Raw genomic sequence first — 22,340 nt, 5'->3', positions numbered from 1 at the left:
ACATTGATGATACTTAAATGGTTCCAAGAAAAAAGTTGGTGGTTTAACTCAGCAATTGGTGTAAAAACTTTTTTTTTTTGCTGTTCAAAATAAACTGATAAAATTAGGAAAAAAAAAACATCTTTTTTTAAAGAGAAAAATAATCCAAGCCATTCATATAATATGAGAGCTATTCTCATGGAAAATGAACTATAAATTTCTGAAAAGTTCTGCAAAATAACACTAGGCCCTGATAGTTGGTCAAAAAACAAGTTCAGTCTTGAAATCTTTTTAGAGTGTCACCCATGAATAGGACATATAAGGCCGTGCGAGCAGTGATAATTGAAGATTTTAGATATGTTTTCCCAAATGCTGCACGCACAATAGTGTGGAATTTCTTCCGAAAATTACTTTACAAAAATAGGTCATTGCGCTTGGTTGGTGCAAAGAGATAACTATATAGAAATAGCCCTGAAGTTGATAATTGCAGAAAGTTCTGATAAGATTTTTAAGTACTTAAAAAAAAGCTACAAATTGGAAAAATCTTATCAAATTCTATAAAAGTCCTGGTTCTGTTTTATTAAAAACATTGAGCAGAGCAAAAAAGTGGTGTAATTAAAAATGTAAGGCCATGGTTGTGAAAAATTTTATTATCTGAAAATCAGTGCTTTATCTAGTTGTGCAGAGTTTCATTAAATTAATTGATAACAGTTATTTAAAAAAAGTAAAAAAATTGTTATCAGTTATTTTAAAAAACGACAAGGCATTTAAATTTCTGACACATTTTAAACTCAAAAGGTATGAAAGCATATAAAAGATATATATCATGGAAAATGCTCATTTTTAAAATTGAAAAATTATTTGAATGTAAATATATTAATGATTCAATTTTTTTGTTTATCGTTTTAGAGTCTGGGCAACTTCTTCGATGTGATGTAGTGATCGATGCTATACATTCTATTGAAATAGTTACAACAACTAGAGTTCTCTTTTTGGAAGATGCCCCAGAAGCTTTTGAAGTTGTAGCAAAAAATGATCAAAGTAATTTTTTTTATTATCAATTAATACTTTCTCTATAATCATCATTATTCAAATAATGTTTTTTTTTTCCCCTCATGATTTGTTAAAATTTTAACTTTTGTCTTTATGCACATAAAATGTTATTTTTTTTAAAAAAAAAAGAAACTTTCACCCCCCAATATTTTCAAATGTTATGTGAATACCTTTTATTTGACACATAGAAAATCTATTTCTTATAAAACAATAAAACTAAGTTATTTTCTATTTTTTTTGCTGATATTCTTTTGTTTGCACCTTTTAAATACTGAGCCGCTGCTTAAAATGGAACTGAAGTTTTTTTTTAGAGTGGCACCCCTGCATATAATGATATAGGAGAAACAAGCTTTTGGAGTCAAGAAAACCTGCAACTTATGTTCCTAAAAATATAGAAATAAAGCTTAAAGGGTTGATTATTAATCAAAATTTGATAAAGATGCAAGGATTTTTTTATTATACAGTCTGGCATCTTTAGTGTGAATCGTTTTCAGTAACTCTTCCAATATATAGAGTCCTGTTTGTTATTCTGTATGCACCTATTAAAGTATACACACTATTTTTTTGCCAACATTTTACTGAACTATTGGGCAAATACAAACGCTTCTCTCTATTCCATAATGCTCTGGTTCCTAAATTTTCATACATTTTGTTCATTCATGTGTATATATTACAAAACAATTAGATGTGAAACATAGTGATTGTATTTATATTACTATGACTGTATTTTTTAGGTGATACTTTTTCAAGTCTAGCTGGTGTAGCTTTTCAGTGGTCTCTAGAGAGTGATTCTCTTGAAAATGATGCTTATGGTGTCCTAAGGTTATTATTATTTTATCTATGTAAATTTATATTAAATAAGATTTTCTTTATTTTGAAATGAATATTTAAATTATTCATTATTATGCTTAAAAGGATTTACAAAAAAACAACATGAAGATTCATTGCATATTTGTGAGATAAATTTTGCAATAGTTCTCCTATAGAATGATGATATTTTTTCTGTAACTATATTTAAAAAATAACTTAAATCAATTATTTTAGTGATTTATAAAAAAGATGTTTTTTCTTTTTTTCAACTTTATTTCGGTAAAGGTATACTTTAACAAATTTTGCTTGCATAGTAGTTTCTTGTTAGGATCTTATATTTAACAACAAATTTTCACTTTGTTTTTATAGAGTGTTCAAAAAGTAAGGAAATGGTCAAGTATCTTGAAGAATAATTACATTTAAACTCACTTTTAGAATGTGGGGGTCAACTTCAAATTCTAGGACATGTACCAAGAACCTTTATTTTTTGTTGCCCATTTGGGTTCTTCAATGAAAAGAATCAAAATCATCTTGTAGGTTCAAACATTACGGTTTATAGATGGTGTTATAATTGACGAAAATTAAAATGTGATGCAAATTATATTAAATAGTCATAAGATCCACATATTAAAAATTGATGTGTTCAAATTTTCTTTAAAACTAATCAATAATACCAAACGCAACCTCTCATCTTCACTCACTGTGCATGCCAACTTTGCCATTTTTATTGCAAATTTAGATTCTCTTGAAAACTTGACCTGGTATAAAAGTAATTTTGGACACTCCTGGTACTTTAATATTTACATTTATTATAAAATACAATATTATATAGCCCTTAAACTAATATTTTGATCCACTTCATACTTTCCTTAATGTTTTACAAAAAACAAAAGGCATCTAACTGTTCTATAAATAGATAAAAATTATCACAACTTGTATGCCAATGTTTTTCTGCTTCTTTAAACTTATAGCATCTCCAAAATAACATTAAATTTATCTAGTAAATTAGAAGTTGTTATAATGCTTATAATTATGTTTGTTGATTGTATAGGTTTCTGAAGTTTGCAGATTCAGTTTATAAAACTCCTCCAACAATTGATTATTGGGAAAAACAAAATTTGCATGGATCTATGGTCTTAATGGAAGGAGCTAAAACTGGTTCAGCTAAAGTTACAGTTAAGCCACTTGATATGGCTTATAAGGTATGCTTATATGATTTTAAAAAGTTTTAATTTTATGCCTAAAATGCTCTTTTTACTATCTGTTTTCAGTTCAGAACTATATATATTTAATTCAGTACTTGATTCAATAAATTTTGTAATTTTAGGCAGATATTTAAGCAGACGAATTACTATTCATTAAACCACAGTAAAATGTTAAACTAGGATTTTTTTCACAAATATTTATTCAACATTTAGTTGCATGTGAAATTCGTGAAATACTTGTATTGACAGTGTTAAGTTCTGATTAAAAGATAGTGTTAATCAAATGACAATTTTATTAACAGAATATTAAATCTTCAAATTCTCTTTGTTGATTTCAATTGAGAATTCAAAAAGTAATGACATTTTGAAACAACCTAAAAGTCATATTACTTAAAAGAGCAACTACTTAATATATTTACAAACAAATATTTTTGATTTTATTATAGCTTAATTTGTAATTTGTAATTTTTTTTTTTTAAAATTATGTGTTATTATCCAATATTCAGTTTTTTCTCCCAAGACTGCTGTGACATGCTTGTTCAAATCAAATTATTCAAAATTTGTTTCACTTTTTGTATTCGTAGAAATTTATTGTAAATATATTACAATGTTAATAATTTTCAATTACCAAAATTACATTAGTACTTAACCCTTTGACATACGAAGATGTTTGGGAGACGTCATTTGTTTCTTAAGTCAAAACAATAATTGACGTGTCTCAGATGTCTTCAACACAGAGATGTCAACTTGCTCCAGACAGCAAATAAATATTTTAAAGTGGGAGTTTATCAATTGTGATTCTTGGTTTAATAAATTCAATTTAGTAGATTTTTATCCAACACTATTTCTAAACAATTCGTAGGCTTATATAATTTGCCACTTTATAGAAGTTATGTCCTGCTATACCTTTTAAAAATGAATCAAAAATAGTCAAATATGTGCAAAATTTAGTTTGTAGTTATTTGCCGTTTTTTAAATTATTTTGGTTTGTCCGAAACAGTTGGCATCTCTATCAACATTCCGTTGCGAGTTGTTGTTTACAGTGCAATCAAAGATCATTTCTATATCAAGAAATGGTATGTCAAGGGATTAATTTGAAATAAACTGCCATACTTTTGAAATGACATAATTCTTGTCGATATTTTAGAATGAAAACTGACAATAAAGGGAAAATTAAATACAAGAAATTATAAAATTTTACTTATTGTAAACTGAAATTCTTGTAGTTTTTTTTTTAAAAAGAAATCTATTTATGTAAATGAATTTGGTTGTAACAAATAAGTTAGGTTTTTATATATTTAAAAAAAATCCTATAATCTGCTGAATGAGTTTACTAATTATAAATTTGATTGTGTCGAATAAGTTAAATTTTTGTGTATATATTTAAAAAAAGAAAAACAAACCTATAATCTGCTTAATGAGTTTACTAAGTTATGAAATAAAATTTAAATAAAGCTTTTTTTTTCTTTTTTCTGCAGCATGTTCCACCATATGATGTTAGCCTGGTTGTTGTTGCTAATCTTAATTTGAAACCATCACACATTTATTTATTACCAGGAAGTAAAGTTGAGTACCAACTGGAGTTAATAAAGCAAGGAAAAGCATTCCGTAAGTATTCATGTAATTGTGTTTATGTGTGTGTTTTTTTAATTATATGTTTTTGCTAGGTTGGTTGTTACACTTAAAATATATGTTGGGATTTTTGGTAATAAGGAAGACTAGCCAAATGTGTTTGCCCTTGCATCTCTTTCACCTTCCCATAAAAAGATGTAAAGCATTAATAAAGACAAAAAAAAAAAGAAAAAAAGAACTTCATTATAGTAATTAATATAGCTGCTTTAGAAAGTTGGTTGTGTCTTCGATAAAATAAAACAAAATATCTCCTAATTTATCCAGGAAGATAGCTGTTGGCTACCTTTTATTGTTGACAAGCCTCCAGATTGATTACCTCCTACAGCATATCTCTTTCTGTGCTCTAAATTAAAAGATTGGCACTGGGCTTTTTCTCTTTTTGGTCTTTTGCATTTGTAATTGGACAGTAAGAAAGTGCATGTCTGATTGGCCTAGATAAGGCATAAGATTAAAAAAAATTATGTGAGTGATTTCTAAATTTCGAAATCTATATTTAATTTTTTAACAACAAATGTACAATTACAGTACACAAAGTTTAACAATTCACTTTTGTTCTGTACGTTTAATTTTGAAAGTAATATGATTTTAAAAATAACTGACTTATTGTTAAAAAAGAAACAGTTTTAAAATTAAACTTAACGAATATGCAATATGCATACACTAAGGAGTGAATACTATTTTAAGGATCCACTACAGTTTGTGCTGGTTATCAAAAAGAGTCTCGAAATGTACTGCAAAGTTTGTAAACTGAATTTACATTGGAATTATTAATTTAACATATTAAATATTTCTATATGAAATTTTATCATGATTTTTCATAAATTATTCATCTACCAACATAATCAACTATTAAACACACAGCTAGAATGACAACACCTGTTACAACTATATTTATATATATACAGTATAGAATCCGTTATCCGGAAATCAAAAAACCGGAACGAAATTCGATTAATTTTCCCGCCATTTTTTTAAAAAAATATTTTTTTTTTCTCATAAGATTTTAGGATTTTTCTTTCTTTTTTGAAAGATGTTTACCTTACCATCATTTTGGAAATAATCATTAGTGTATTACTTCATCTTTTTTTCTTCTTTTTAAGATTATTTCCAAATTTTTTTTTTTAGTTGGGTTTAACAATTAAAAAAATGGCTTTTTGTAGCGATTCAGAAAACCGGAAAAATCAGTTATCCGGAATAGCGATGGTCCCGATCGTTCCGGATAATCGGTTCCCTACTGTATATATATTTTTTTACATATTTATTGAACCCCATTTTTAAAATTTACTTAGAAATTGAGCATTGTTTTTTGTGTTACACAATTTGAAATTGATTATGACTTCAGATATTTAAATGTTGAGTTTCTGTGCTTCTGGAGTTAATTTTTAAAGTGACTGATTGACTGATTTTATTAGTGTTTGGTGTTATTCCAGACTTTTTATGAAAAATTTTCTGATAATTTTGTGAAAATACGGTCCTGTTATTGTAATTTTCAACCAAATTACAAAAGTAAATGGTCTGTTTAGACTCTGTTTGTTGAAGTTTCTGGTTTTGTGTGCTTGTGAAACATCTACATACAATTTTCTGAACTGTAAATTTTCTGAACTGTCTTTCTGCAAAAGACCTATTTTTGTCAGAAAAAAAAAATCTCAAGAAGTTGTTTTAAAAGTATGGATAAAGGATGTCAACCAAAAGTGAAAAATATTGTGAAGAATACGTTTTTATGTTACATATGAAAGTAAGAATAAAAGGCTATATCCAATAAATTTTTCTAAAGAATTTTGTAAAAGGTCTATTTTAAAGTTAAAAATATTGTGATGGACCCACTTTTAGATTAATATATTTTTTGAAGGCTTTATTTTTGAATAAAAGATGTCATCCACTCCATTTTTCAGAAGAATTTTTATGAAGGGTCTGTTTTAAAATGTGAGAAATATTATGAAGGATCGGTTTTTAAATTACAATAATTTGTGAAGGATCCATTTTTTTAAAAAAACACCATCCACTTCATTTTTCAATTGTGGAGGATCTATTTTCAAATTGTAAAATAATGTGAATGATCCATTTTTAAATTAAAATGTTTTGTGATTTGTCCGTTTTTATGATAAAATAATTTGTGAAGAGTTCTTTTTTTATTGTAAAATATTTTATGTGTTTTAACAATAGAAATATCTGTAGAATGTCAGTTAACAGATCCAAAATGACTTGGTGTTGGATGTTTATTTTGTTAATGTTTGTTTTAGTTAATTTATTAAATATATTTCAAACCAGATCAACTTCAAATCTGGCTACAAATTTTTTTCTTCATGCATATACTAATAATACATGTTCTATTTTTCTTTAGCTATATCTTTACCATCTGACCAATATTATCTTGAAGTGGTTGATAAATCCATTGCTAAGTTAAATGATCAAACTCCAACTGTGACAGCTTTAAAGTATGGAGTTACAAATGTTGCTGTGAAAGACAAATGTATCCTTTCTTATTCTAAAACTATTAAACTTATAAAATACTTGAGATTAAATTGGAATGTAATATTGAAAGTTCAATTGTAAAAGTTACATGTTCAAATTAACTTTCGCCTGTATTTAAATGTTGTTTTAAAAATTTAATTACTATTACTGTTTGTATAAAAGTTGCCTTGTGCTTGTTAGAACTACAATAACAATAACAGTGGCACTCTTAAAAGTAAGTGCACAGCAGATTGCAGGAGAGGATTTAAAGTAAGATTTATGTGATGAACTGAACAACATGCATCAATATAACTTTTAGTGGCGAAAGGTGAATGTAATGTGAGCACTTATTGTTACATTTCTGCTATTTATGGCAAACATTATATAGAACAAATGGTGTAAATAATTTTTATGAAAGGGTTACATCAATATTAAGTGTGTAGGGATTCAAGGCTTCATAAGATCAATTAATTCATTGCTGTTAAGAAAATGTTTTTGAGATAACCAGAGATTTAAAATGCATGACATCTCTGTAGCAGCACCACTTGGTCTGTTTTCATTTAAGCTACGCTTTAAATGGAATTAAAATAGTGATCATTTTCTTATTTTAAGATCAAGAAGGAAGAAAGGATTCCTGAAAACTGACTCTTAGAAAAAACATTCGCATTTGGGAGTTGTTTTTTCAAAGAACAGTCCATTTTTCCACGAATATAAAAACTCTTGAGAATCAATTTTCCACCATATTTATTACAAAACTTAGTAATCCTCAAAGTGTAACAAACAGTGATACAATTGACCTTTCTGTTAAAATGGACATAAATTGAACCTCCTTATTCTTTATCTTCATTTGTAATGAAAGCAAAATATTTGTAATTAATAAACATCCTTATGGTAACTTATAATTCGATTGTAAATTTGCTACCATATCATTTATTTTCCTGTATTTGCACTGGAAAAATATTGTAAAAGTGAAATGTTATAAATATAATAACGTAGTAGGTTTTTCCTGAACAATTATTAGATATTACTGGCAAGGAAATTGCATATTTGCCTTCTGGTGTTATCCATGTTACCCCTCCCTCCTATCTGAGTAAGTAATATAATTGCTTTGAATTTTTATAATTTTACCAGTTAATTTTCACTGGAAACCATAATTCATATTTAAAATATCGTTATTTCAGCATTATCTGTTCATCCTGGAGAAAAGTGGAGTTTGGAGGAGAATAAATTTTACTATGTTACTGTTAATTTGTATGATAGAAACAGTCATCCTATTCATTTGACTAAAGTTAGTAAGATCCATTTAGTATTTATTTTTATGCTATTGACTATTTTTCTTATTAAACAATATCTTTTTTTTTTTTTAGGATGTGCGAGTATCAGTGCAATTCCCTTCAAATTTTTTTCAAGCTAAATCTCTGATGCCAAATGGGACATATCATGAAATTAAGGCTCTTATACCAGGCTCTTGTATAATTACAGCCCAACTTTTAGGTGTTACTGATGAGGTAACTATAGCTTGATGGAAAAAAAAACAAAGTTTTTTTTTATTTACTAGTTTTCAAATGTTTTACTTTCAGTTATCATGAGGAAAAGTTTTATTAGTTAATATTTATTTTATATTTTATTATAATTTACTTTTTATATAGTGTGTTTGGTTGTCGCATGTATACTTTCTTTCAAATAAAATTAAAAAAAACTTTTTGTTGTGGGATTTAAGTAAGCATCTACAATTTAAAGTTTTGTTTGATTATATAATTGCTAATAAAGGAATGCTACCATAATGTAGTAACTATTAAACAGGCGGGAAATTAAACATAGTATGTATTTTATTTGCATAGTATGTATTTTATTTTTGTTGTTATCAATATTTAATAACGTTATTGCTGTTGAGAAGTTCTGATTTTTTTTTTAAACCACATACTGTGAAAAATATTGTTGTTAGAAAGAAAATTGGATTTTTTTATCAACTTAAAAAATTGTTTGGAAAATCAGATTACATGCTGTGTATGAAAATAGTTTTCAGTATACAGTAATAATTATGACTTATTTTTACTAATAATTATTGTGCAATTTATTAGATTGTTCTTAAAGAAATATAGGGCAATAAATTTTTTAGTGAACTTGTGTAAGTTGCTCATCAGTGGGACAACAAAATCATGATTTACCTAGAAAAAATGGTAAATTGCATTTGCCAGTTTGGTACTTGATCATTCAGATTAATTTGCCGAGGAACAGATTTCACTGTATTATATGCAATTTATTATTAGATTTTGTTTTTTTAATTTTGAGAATTTCAAAATGCATTGTTGCATTAATTATTTTTTCTATTAGGATGGTCTTATTAAAAAGATTGAGCCAAGTGTAAGCGGATCACAGGATGTTGTAATATATGAAAGTATAAAAGTTATACCATCTGAAACATTATTACCGTGGGATCCTTTAACCAAGCCAGTATATTCCATCTTCTTGAAGGTAAACTTTATTGATGTTATAAATCCTTGCTTAGTTATAATTGTAAGTAAATATTAATGAATGTAAGTAATTTATGAAGTTACTGAATTGAAAATATCCAAAGGCAGCAAGTTTTTTATTTATTTTTTATTTTTTTAAAAAAGGAATTGCATTCTACCTCCTCATAAAAGCTGTGTCTTATTTTCTATTGTGAAGTTATTGAATTCTGTGCTCGCTGTACTAATTTATGTACTCCACTACTAAACAGACACTTGTTTAATTATTGTTCAATTTTTTTTATTATTTTTTAGGCTATGGGTGGTACAGGTAGCTTCAAATGGAAAAGCGAAGATAATCACTTAGGATCAGTTCAGTCAGTGTATCTCGAGGATGAACCTAAAGCAAAAGTTACAACTTATGGTGTTGGCAGCTTTTTTGTCCATGCTATTGATGCTAATCTCCCTACATTTACTGGATCTGGAAGAGTAATTTTTTTCTTCTTATTTTAAGTCAAGTTGCTATAAATATTACTTTTTTCTTTAACATTTTCCTTTATTATTTTTTTAAAGCATAGAATAATGCCAAATTAAGAGTGTCATGTTATTTATTTTTGAACTGATGTCTTATTTAATTCATATTATGTAGCAACCCTTCTGCTTTTTATCTGAACTTTCATCTATTGACTTAGTTGTCAGTCTTTAGTCATTAGAAATAATATGTTCAGTATTATCTCTTTTATCGCTGTGAGCTGTATACAATGTTTTTTTTTATAGCTGTATACAATTTTTTTTTTAAATACATGAAAATTTCATATCATATGGAATCTTAGCGTATCTTTTGTGTCAGACTTACAAATATACAGAACTGTGGTAGTATTATAAAAAGAAACAAACTTGAACTCTGCTTTATCTCAATTTCAAATTGAGGGTAGTGTATACTTTGTTCTGCGTGTGAATAAGGTACAAATAAAGGTACAGAAATAAACATGCTATAATTTCAGCTCTAAAAGCAGTAAGAAAGTAAATAAACAATTGCAATTTTTCTAATCACATAGCAGGGTGACCACAAAACTCTGAAAAGTCAGTGATTTTTATCAATTTGGAAAAGTCTGGGAATTTTACTAAAATACCTATAATATTATTTAGAAAGAATTTGTTAGAGGTACCAAATGTGAGATTTTTCCAAAAATGTTGATCCCGCAATAATTTTTATAACAAAATATTTTTTATTTTAACTTCAGTGGCAAGTGTGATGCAGTGGCAACTATATAACTGCTAGCAAAAAGTCAGGTAAATTTGCTAAAATCAAGGACTTTTTTTCTGAATGTTTATGGCAATCATGCATAGTGTTTATATCCTTACTTTCTTATTGTCATTTTATATTTAGACATTGAGGAATATTCTTGTTTATTGAACCTAAAATAAAGTATTTCAATTTCTGTGCTTTTATTTTTGATTTATTCATATTGTTTGACTTTATTTATACTCATTTTTGCTACAATTTTGCATAAATATTATTTTGCGCTTTATATTAATGTACAAGTTATATAAAAAATATATTTATCAAGAGTGGCAACTCCCACTCAAGACTTTTCATTAAAGTAATAAAAATTTTATTAAAGTAATAAAACTTTTAATAAAGTAATATAGTTTTATTAAAGTAATAAAACTTTCATAAAAGTAATTAGGAATCATTTACAGCAGAAATTATTGTTTATATTATATTACGAAACTTTAATGTATCAGGTAGTGAATAATTTAAGATGGAAAAAGTGAGCAATTTTACTGTTAAAATATTTTCTGCATTTATTGTAAATCGTTAATTTACTTTTAAATTTTGAAACTGAAATTAAAGCTAGGCTAATTCAAATCATGAAAATCTGTAAAATTCTTAGTATTTAATTCTGAAAACTAGGGATTTTCTGTGTTGTTGGAACTCTGGCCACCTTGTTATTATACTTAACTCTAATTATTTCTATTATTACCTGTAGGTATCAGTTGAACGCATTATTGATATGAAAATTTTACCTGATAAAGTAGAAGTTGAATTGAATGGCAGTTTAAGTTTGCCTGTTGCTATGTTTGGCTATTCATACGGTAATTTTCTTCTTTTATTTTTACTTATTGTTTGAATTTTTTAATTTTCCTGGTTATTTTAATAAGTCTTATTTGTTTGCAGATAAAACAGTTCAATTGTTTACAAACTGTTCAAGCATTCCATTAATGGTTGAAATTGATGAATTACAAAAGTTTATTCAAGCTACAGGTATGACTATTTTTTTTTCTTCAGTTATATAAGCTTTACCAAATATAAATGTTAAAACTTTTTCAAAGCTTTAAAAGATGAGATTTAATTTTAATTATGAAGATGATTTTTTAAAATTTTTTACAGCAATATGTGTTGTTAAAAAATAATTTATTTTAGTAAAACTTTGAATTATTGTTATTGTAGGATATTTGATATTCTCTATTTTCAAGCTATATTGTATATCAAACTGTTCTTTTAGTGAACTATTTTTTGAAGTTTTGAAAAATTAGGATGATATGGAAGCAAGTTTATCTTTTTTTACATTTATGATTTATTTTTCTTAAAAGAATATTCATAGCTAGTTAACTAGAATTAGATTTTTAAATTACTCTACTTATTCTCTAACTGCTGCTTAATTTTTGTTTGTTGGTAACTTTGTTTACTTAATTTTTTCTGTCTTAATTATAAATAAATTATAAATGTATTGCACCTACATGTCTACATACACTTACTGAAATATATATAAAAATTGCGATGTCATTGCTGTTTAAACCCTTAAATATTTATTTCATAAAACAGTTTTTAAACATGCTTATTTCTTAAAAAAAAAAAAAAAAAAAAAAAAAATCAGCTGACGCAAAATTATCTTTGTATTATGAACATTTTTGAAATATTGCAAATTTATGCTTCCATATACTTTTCTTATGCATTTATAAAAATAAAATAATAAAAAAAAATTTGGTACAAATTTTGCATTGACATAGTACAATTTCATGATTTATTTAAAATATACTTTCATTTTTGAAATAAGAAATATTCCGGGGTTGCAGTGTTTCTATAGAGTTAATATTTTATCTTCATATTATTTTATTATTTATCTGCAGCTAGTTTTGCCATACTATTGTATAGTACTTTATAAAAGGTTGAATAAAAAAATAAATTTTAAGTTTTTAAAAATTTTTTTGTTGCTATTTATTACATTAATGATCTAATGTTTGTAAAAATTTTCTAAACATTACAAATTAAATGTATTCAAAGAGCAAATCAATTTTTCAATCTTTTTTTTTTGTGATTTATGATATCGATTGAAATAATTAGTAACTTATATAATTTTCATTAATATTTTATCTGTTTATAAAATATTCTCTTTTTCCAGCGCTCTGCATATTATGAATTTATTTTTTTACAGATATCAATGTACCTGTTAAACCTACAGCCTGTAGAAACATTTTACTGAAATGTGTTGCTAAAGGCTTTAATCGCATACGTGTAAAATATGAACGTGAGGATGTATCTTTAAAGAAAGCTGCCATAGTGGCATGTTACAAGAAATTGAGAGTTAGTATCAAATTTAAATATTTTATTTAATAATCCTCAGGAGCTACAAATTATATCTGAATTGATAATTTTATTATTACTGCCTGTGTCATTTGCAGTATAAGTACAGTATAGTTATTACAATTACTTTTATGTTATATTTATAAACTTGCTATCTCAATGCACTTATAACAATTTTATATTATTTCTATGAACTGCATTTTATCTGCAGCAATTTTGGCAGGCCATGAGCATTAAGTATATAAGTAAAAATGGGCAATTGAGTAAATCTCATAAATTTTTTTAAAAATTATTATATTGTTCCATGTGCTTGTGTAATCACTCTCTGTTTAAAGATCCATATGCAATGTACCATCTTTTTCTTCAGAGATGTGTTTAATTAATAATAATAAATGTATTGTTTTGAAACAATTTGTTTATATTTTTATGAGTAAGAGACATACTTGTTGGAAATCACAATGCATGGTTCCCAAGTTAATTTAAGTATTTTAAAAAATTATAAGAATGTGAATTTTATTTACAGATTGGGTTTGTGTTATATAAACTTCATTATATTCATGCATCATATTATTCCAATATGTGACTTCTGAACTTAAATCACAATGTATGGTTCACATTAATTCCTTTCATGCTGTATGATTCTTAAAATATGCTTATATCAATCACAATATTAGGATTTGGAGATTGAATTTACACAAGTCACAGTGAGGGATCTGTATATCACTTTAATAAAAATGTTAATCGGTATCTAAGTGTTAAAAAGTCAAGATTTTTTTTTCTAAAATCCTGGATATTATTAGAATGACTTAATAGAAGATGATTCTGAAAGACTTAGTTCGTCAACAAAGTTTTTTCAAGTATATTTATTTTTGGATTTAAAATAAGCTTATAAATAAGCTTATAAATTGTAAACTATTCAAGAAAATTTCTTTGGGTTATTTTTTTTTAATTATAATTCTTTTAACAAATTGAGCACACATATAGACATAGAAGTATATTTATATTCATATTTCTCATTATTTTCAAATCGGTAATCAGTTAAACTGATTCCAAGGGAATTAAGTTTCCCTTCCAATTGGACTTGACTCTTCATGAGATAGGAAACAAGTGTTCGTTAAGATACTTCTTGTTGGGTATATCGTATCTAATTCAAGCTGTCATGGGTTTAGAGCTTTTTTTTTATTGCTGGATTTGTTTTGATCAAATTTATTTGTTAAAACTGAACTGATGCTTTTTTTTCTTTCTAAAATGAAATATTTTGTATTATTTTCTTTTGCATAATTCACCCAAAACTGATAATCAACTTAATAATGCAATTAAGAGCCATATCTCAGATATATCTCAAATTTTTTAAAATTAATTTTCTTAGGTTGTCAATCCAAGCAATGAAGCAGTAATTGCAGTTGGTTCGTCATTAAATATAATTTTTGAAGGCGGACCAAGGCCTTGGCCAACATGTTCTTCTCACTTTGTTGATGGTAAGTGAATGCTCATCACATATTATTTATTGAAGGCAGAAAAGATATACTTAATTTTATTAATTAATTACCTGTCTTATGAATTTCATATTAGAAGAACCTTTAATTTTACGTAATTTTGGAAACCATTTATTTTCTGACTGAATTTGTTGATGTGAAAAACAATACAAATTTAAAAAAAGTTTTAAATTAAGTTTTTTTGTATAATAATAGAACATTTAGTTTGTAAGAACTCTATTTTGAATATTTTGTTTTCCTTTTATTTTCTCCTTTCTTTCTGCAAATTATGATGCGTGATTTCACGCTCGTAAAACTTTTGCCCTTTTCTCACAAAAATTGATCCAGGTGATTTTTGACCTCTTTTAAAGTAAAGGTTTTACTATTTCAAACATTTGGTAGTGGCCGGAGCATTGTTGATTTCACATCTCTAGTGACGTAAAGAAGAGCTTGTCAAGAATGGATGATTTTCTTGATGTTTGAGAAACAAATTACAGGTGTCAACACAATGACACAACATTTTCCGTAAGAACATGAGGAACCCTTATACCCATAAACTTAAGCATTTCAAATTCGAATTTGATAAATTTGATCTCATGAGTAGCCCATTTGTTTCAATTAATGCCTTCATTGTTTCTAATCAGCTTTAACTTACCTTTCAGAACGGGTTGCATCATCAACGTCAAAATTAATTTATTAAAATTTTGCAAGCTGGTTTTTGCACTGGCGTTCCTGTTGCTGTTGTCAATACATATTGATAATTTTTTCCTTTCCTTGAACAGCATTTTTACATTTCCAATAGTAGAAAAGTAATATGTACCAAAAATGCAACTAATTAACATTCCATATTTGGAAAAGCACTAACAAAAAACTACGGTGTAGAGTCAATTTATTTTTTCTGCAAGAAAGCCCTGCATCATTTACAAGGCTTATATATTGATATGAATACTGCATTGATTATGCGGCCTAGGTGTGAAGCTGGCTAAAAAATATTAAGTCCTCTGTTGTGAAAAAAGGAAATTACTTTCTAAACAACCCAATAACATCATGATATTTAAAGAAGAAAAAAACCAAAATGGTATGTGCAATAGAAGTAAGGTGTTGAAATATAGATATCAAATAAAATTGCTTTTCTCTAGAAAATACAGTAGAGTTCTGATTATCCAAGTTAATGTTTACCTAGACTAATTAAGTTAGCCAAAAAACTCAGTCAGCGCAAAAATTATAGATAAAATAAATGGTTCAAATTGTATATTTTTAAAATGCAAAAATTAAACATACATTAACACATCAAATTCATATTATTTTTAAGTGAGTTCTTTCTTAAAGTCTTTAATTGTTTTTGATTTATGTTACTTAGGTGTCTTCTGCTGCAATATTTAATGTTTTTTTTTTAATAAGGATTACTGGTGGGGTGTTTTCTGTTCTATATTTTCAATCGCACCTTCGATTGCTTTTAGTCCACCTGTCAGGGAGATTCTTATATGTCAATTTTCAATGCTACTTATTGTCATCATCATTTTCTTTATTGATGATATTTATGATCATCATTGAAAAAAAGGGTGTTTTTTCCTATAGTTTTAAAATGAATATAAAGCCAAAAAAAAAATCCTTGAAATATTTGATATCTCGATTAAAGCGAAAAGTTGGGGCTCGGATTAACCGAGGATTTACTATGTATACTATCAATTAAACATTTAAAAGTTATATTGTTCCAGCTGATTAAGTTCTTGGCAACTGTGCTGTTTGTATATATAGAATTTGGTACCTATATTGAAGAACATGTTAAATTTTGAAAGTTTTTTTATAGTTACACAGCATTTATATATAATTGCCAACTTTTCGAATTGGTATAGGAGTGTTGTTATAATGATTTATTTTAGAATGGGGCTATGGGCTTTGACGAGAACTTTTAGAACGTCTCTTTCCTTAAATATATGAAAAGAAATATTTTATTTGATTAACATAACATGCAATTCATAAATTAGTTTACGATATTGATTAACCATTGTATTCAAGATCTTGATTGAATATGTTTTCAATTATATTTTTGTCTCCCTCTGCTAAGACTTATTTTTCTTCTTTTTTACAGTAATTGCAGATTATGATTTTGTTGATGTTTTTGTGGTGAAAAATGAATCTGACGTATCTGGTAATTGCTGTTACCTTTTAATACATAAATATACACATTATTATTATGTTTAACACAAGTACTGACTTACTTATAATATTTCAGATGTCCATAGAGTTCATGCCTTTTGTAAGAGCTATGGCGAAAAAGTAAGATTTTTTTCTTCTGTTTAATGCCTTAGACTTTTAATTACTTTAGTTATTAAATATCTAAAGCTTTAGTTCTCATCAGTCTTCCTCTCTATTTTTCATTTCTAAGTCATTCCTAAAAAAAATACAGCTGCTTTAAATAAGTTTTTATCCTTCCTTTGAGTGTGAAGATAAATTAGTGACATTTCTAGAAAATTAATGATTTCCCTAATTTTTAATGTATGCTAATGCTAATTTTATATGTTCTTAATATTAAGTTTGTTGAATATATCAATTCTTTTCATTATTATTGTGTATTTTATTTGATATTTAACTGTTGTATTGCATGTAATTAAACATTTAAAAAAAGAAATGTTTACATTTTTTAAGGCATATAAACTGAAAGTTGGTAATCTTCCCTGTGACTCTAATAAAAATCCTGCAGTTAATGAAGCACAGGTCAAGTAAGATCTAGTTTTGTTTCTCATATTGTTATTAGTTTTATTAAGTATATGAGATTTATTTTGAATTGCAGAAATGTATTGTTTTTAAATGAAAAATATTATTTTTTTAAGCTTCCTAATTTCTCACAACTTGTTTTTGTAAATTTTTTGCACATTATCATTAAGCTGTAAATTTATTTTTCATTATTAAACCTTATTTTAAATATTAAATATGTCTAAAGTAATTTTAATTGTAGAGTAATTATAAAACTGCCCAATCTACATATTTTAACATTTCAGTTTGTTGTAATTTTTTATTGTTATACAGTTTATATTTATTATATTTAGAACTTATTGTATTTTAACAGTTTATCTAAATGAACTGAATTATTACAATTAACCTGATCAGTAAAGAGTTGCATGTTTTTTCCACTTGTTCTAAGGATTGTTGTCTTTACATCGAGGAATTAATCTGGTTAAAAGATTGAAAAAAAAGGGGGAACAGAAATAATGTATATAAGTTATATATTTTTGAAGCGTCTGATTCACTAAAATTCCATCTTAAATACACATTAGTTCCCCATCGTTTATTGGCTGCTATCAATTGTTTTTTAAGTCTTTCCTCCAAGGTTTATCAAAATCTAATATGCTTATTCCAATGCACAATTTGCACATATAAAGTGTTACTTTTTGATGAGACGATTCCATCGTAAGTCTATGCTATTTTCTGTTCATTTTTTCAACCATTTTTTGAATTCCAACACTTTTAATTTGATTATATTTTGATGTGCAATGTTTAAATTTTGGTTATCACTTTTTGTTCAATTTCATCATAGATACGAACCATTTTTGTATTTACATGTGATTTCTATACATTTTGAATTTTTTTACTGTTATTTTGACACACAAATTTCAGATTTAAGTAATCACTTTTGACTGAATTTATTTACAATGATTCCATAGTAAATCAACGTCATTTCCCAATATTTTTCGGCAATCGTAAAACATTTTTGGGTCATTTCCACGTCTTTCAAATTCCAATATTTTTAATGCAATGTTGAATTTTGAACTCAAGAAATAACTCTACTGCAATCCTATTTCACGAATTCCTGATCATTTTTCAGTAGTTGTTACAGTTTATGTTGTGTTTTTGGCAGTTGTAACAGTTGAAAGTTTAACCTACTACTTAGTTTTTGATATTTTAAGTACAATATTATTGCGACATGCAAAAATTCAAATTGTGAAAAAATCTCTAATTTATTATTTTACCAACAACAACTTAGTGCTTAACCATTAGTAAATATAACTCTCTATAAAGCATGCTAATTTTCTTTTAATTGTAAAGTTGATTTCCTCTTTTATCAGACATTGATATAAAGCTAAAACTAATATTTTTCTCAAATTTCCCCCATTCCAATCCCCCATTTTTTAAAATTTATTAATTAATCAATAACACAAAAACTGAAACAAAAATGTTGGCTCACACAAATAGCTAATTTAATATCATTGCTCAAATCCATTGCTCAAAATAGGTGTACAAAAAGAAAGTTGTAGCACTTTTGATGAACTAGTCTTAACTCACATGTTATACTGATATGTTTTTCCTCCATTTTGCACAATCTTATAATTGAACTTCAATAGGAATATAAGTTTTAATTATGGTATTTTTTTCTTCTTTAGAATTTCATGCTCTGAACCTGAATCTATGCATTTGAAACCCATTCTTTCAACAGTTCATGGGAAATGTCCAAGAAGTACAGAAAACCATGTAAGTTATTGATAATTATTTTTCCCCACTTTATTATTAAAAACTGATGTTTCATAATGCCGTAATTTCCTGTCTAATCGATATTTACTAGTTAAATTATTATGATTTGTGCTGTGTGTGTCCCAATGAATTTGTTTTTAAATGTTTATTATTGTTATAAATTTTTTTTAAATGTCTTAGATTAAAGATTGCAAAACTAATTTTTTATTAAATTCAGAAAAAAATTTAGATATATTGAAATATTAATTTCAACAATGGTAAAAGTCATGGAATTTTTTTTTATCACATCACATTTTTTACACAAAGATCCCTTTTAACATAAAAATTCTAACAATAAAAAAGGATCAAAAGTAGTTTAGATTTACGATAAGGTTTGCACAAATAAGGTAGTCTTTACTGCGCATTTCCACACAGTTTCTGAAATAGTGATTTTTTTAAGTACATTTAACGTTTTTAAGGTTATTTATCGAAAAAAACAATAGAAAAGTCATTGGAAGAGCGTCAAAAGGGATAACTAAAGTTAACAATTTTGCGTATCGTAATAATGTTGTCTTTCAAAACTGTAAATATGTACCGGTAGCACTGTATGAGATCTTTTGCCCCGCAGAAAAATGAGAGCGTGCAAATTGACAGTTTGGTGATAGTAATTTTTAATAGTCAATTAGTGGAATTTACACCACAAAATAGCAGTTTTAAAATGATTAATAAGCTTAGATACTGATTCAAATAAGTTTATCTTAAATTGTAGCATAATAAGCTAATGCATTATAATATAGAAACAACTCCTTTAGTTTTAAACTCTTGATTTAGAAAACAATCAAAATCAAAAATGTAATAATAAGGCAAGAAAAATAATATTGAAGGTAAATAAATAAAATACCTTTAAATATGATGGAATGGAATAATATTTTACTGGAAAACGATACCTTTATGACTTCTATTAACTTTGTGCTGATGACAACCAAAAAAATATGGAAATTAATCTGGGAAAACTGGATCCTATCTTGCGATTTTTTGGCCATATAAATGTACTGACAACAATGGAAAATAGTGAAACAATCATTAGATTTTTATGCATAGTTAGACATACATTTGATGCAAAGACATTTAGTCTTGTAAATAAGCCAAGACTATGTTGATAGTTTGATACAAAATTAAATAGAAATTCATCTACAAATAATTTTTATAAGGCTGTACCTTTCATTTCACTGTGCTCATATTCTTTATAGCATGCATTCTACTTTTATTTCTAATTACTTTTAATTCTTTCATTTTGTAAATGAAATGTAATTAATTGTATGTGTTTTATTTTGTTCTTCATTCAGATTGCTGTTCATAGTGCTCAAAATTTAGAGATAGAAGTTATTGTTAAGGACAAGTTTGGCAGAGAATTTCATAATATATCATCTTTTGATATCAAGTGGTATCTCTCTGATACAAAGTTAGCATCTTTAGCAAACAATCAAGGAACTAAAATGAGGCTGGTTAGATTGAAAGATTTTCAATTAAAAACAAGATGTAAGTTTGACAACAGTATAAATGATTACAGGGAAATTTTAAATTAATTCATTATAAATTAATTATATAACCTATTTTTTATGCATAACATTCTATTATGTTTTGATCTCTTTTTTATTTTATTTTTGTGTTATTCAGCAAAGTTTGTGCTTCTAATTTTAATATATACAAGGTCTGTCTAAAAAGTATCCGACCTTAATTTTTCCCTCGCAAAGTAGTGATTCTAAGGCGGCACCACAGTGCACGGTGGAAGGAGGAACCTTAATGCGCGTGTTTGAATTTTTTCACCGCATTCGCTTGTGCAAGTCGCTGGCTGGTGGTCGCCAAGTAAGGTGCTGTTCGTAGTGTTCGTCGGATTTAGTTTCCTCCCAAGATGACTGAACGAATTGAGCAAAGATACTGCATCAAATTCTGTCAAAAGCTTGGTGATTCTCAAAGCAAAACAATTCGTAAGATTCAACAGGTGTTTGGAGAAGAAGCGATGGGTGTAACACAAATTAAGGAGTGGTTCAACCGATGAACAACTGTCAAACTGGACGGCGAACAGCTGGCACTTGCATCACGACAACGCCCCTGAACATTCATCCCAATTGATCCACACTTTCTTAGCCAAACATGGAATTACAACCATTCACAAACCTCCCTACTTCCCAAACCTGGCCCCCTGCGTTTCCAAAATTGAAGACGCCACTGAAAGGATCCCGTTTTGAGAGTAGAGAAGAGATAAGGCGGAACGCGACGACAGAGCTGAACACCATTCCAAAAGAAGACTTTCAGAGGTGTTTCCCGTAGTGGAAGAATCGGTGGGCTAAGTGTGTGGAAGCACAAAGGGCCTACTTTGAAGGGGATTAGGGTCCCAACTCCGTCAGGTATTCGAAATATTTTTTCTGGCCAAAGGTCGGATACTTTTCAGACAGGCCTCGTATATGGATCATTCTCACGAAAACTGTCATTTTTCAGTTCATGAAATCCCAAAAAAGTAAAGTGAATAAAAAGCTCTGAAACTTTTTATATTAATAGAAATATGTAACGGCATTATAAAGAAAGTATATATACTTTAAATTATACTTAATATTTAAATAAATTATTTAATTTCACATTTTAAAAAGTGAGGGAATGACATTAATAGTGAGGGAATATTTTATTTTAATACATGTTTTTCTCTAAGTTACAGCTACCTCAAGTTTGAAAGTGATAACATACTAAGTACATTTTATATATATTATAATTTAGTTTTATATATTTAATAGTTTTTACAGGTTTGGGAAATAAAATTGGCTGGCACGATTAAACACAAAAAATTTAATAATATACTCATCTTGAATCATTCCCTCACTTTATACACTAGTGAGGGAATGACAAATTTAATAAAATTTAAAAATAACAGTTAGGCCTAATTAATTTCTGAAATCAATCACACACAATTATATTCATACAAGAAAGCAACATATAATTATCCACTTTCGCAATGAAGTTGTATTTCATTTTACTCTAAGAAAGGACATGAGGGAATGACAAATGTAAAAAATTTTACCTGGTTTGATTCATTCAAATTTATTCCACAGCAAAGCTTCTTTAAGTTGAATATGGAAACATGCTGCAATTTTGTTCTATGATGCCAGTTGTTAACTGCTAAAGTTTTTATTAAAATATTTTTATTCTAAGAAGATTGCAGGTGATAAGAACATTGTTGTGAGGGAATGACGCG

The 22,340-nt window shown here is 27.1% G+C and overlaps 1 protein-coding gene across 1 annotated transcript in view; it reads left to right on the top strand.

The window, feature by feature from the left end:
• Positions 1-22,340, top strand: part of LOC107450119 (nuclear pore membrane glycoprotein 210) — a 59,433-nt gene that overhangs the window by 6,883 nt on the left and 30,210 nt on the right. Inside the window, exons 3-21 of the mRNA XM_043041779.2 lie at positions 889-1,020; positions 1,767-1,854; positions 2,894-3,044; positions 4,526-4,655; positions 7,021-7,149; positions 8,152-8,220; positions 8,312-8,418; positions 8,498-8,638; positions 9,465-9,605; positions 9,896-10,069; positions 11,575-11,680; positions 11,763-11,849; positions 13,021-13,169; positions 14,539-14,647; positions 16,737-16,796; positions 16,881-16,924; positions 17,294-17,367; positions 19,027-19,114; positions 20,440-20,632. Of these exons, the coding sequence (XP_042897713.1) occupies positions 889-1,020; positions 1,767-1,854; positions 2,894-3,044; positions 4,526-4,655; positions 7,021-7,149; positions 8,152-8,220; positions 8,312-8,418; positions 8,498-8,638; positions 9,465-9,605; positions 9,896-10,069; positions 11,575-11,680; positions 11,763-11,849; positions 13,021-13,169; positions 14,539-14,647; positions 16,737-16,796; positions 16,881-16,924; positions 17,294-17,367; positions 19,027-19,114; positions 20,440-20,632 (2,172 nt within the window). The remainder of the gene's footprint in view (positions 1-888; positions 1,021-1,766; positions 1,855-2,893; positions 3,045-4,525; positions 4,656-7,020; positions 7,150-8,151; positions 8,221-8,311; positions 8,419-8,497; positions 8,639-9,464; positions 9,606-9,895; positions 10,070-11,574; positions 11,681-11,762; positions 11,850-13,020; positions 13,170-14,538; positions 14,648-16,736; positions 16,797-16,880; positions 16,925-17,293; positions 17,368-19,026; positions 19,115-20,439; positions 20,633-22,340) is intronic.

The sequence above is a fragment of the Parasteatoda tepidariorum genome, chromosome 3 (assembly GCF_043381705.1).
Source record: "Parasteatoda tepidariorum isolate YZ-2023 chromosome 3, CAS_Ptep_4.0, whole genome shotgun sequence".
NCBI lineage: Eukaryota > Metazoa > Arthropoda > Arachnida > Araneae > Theridiidae > Parasteatoda > Parasteatoda tepidariorum.
This window is presented reverse-complemented; position numbering and strand designations above follow the sequence as displayed.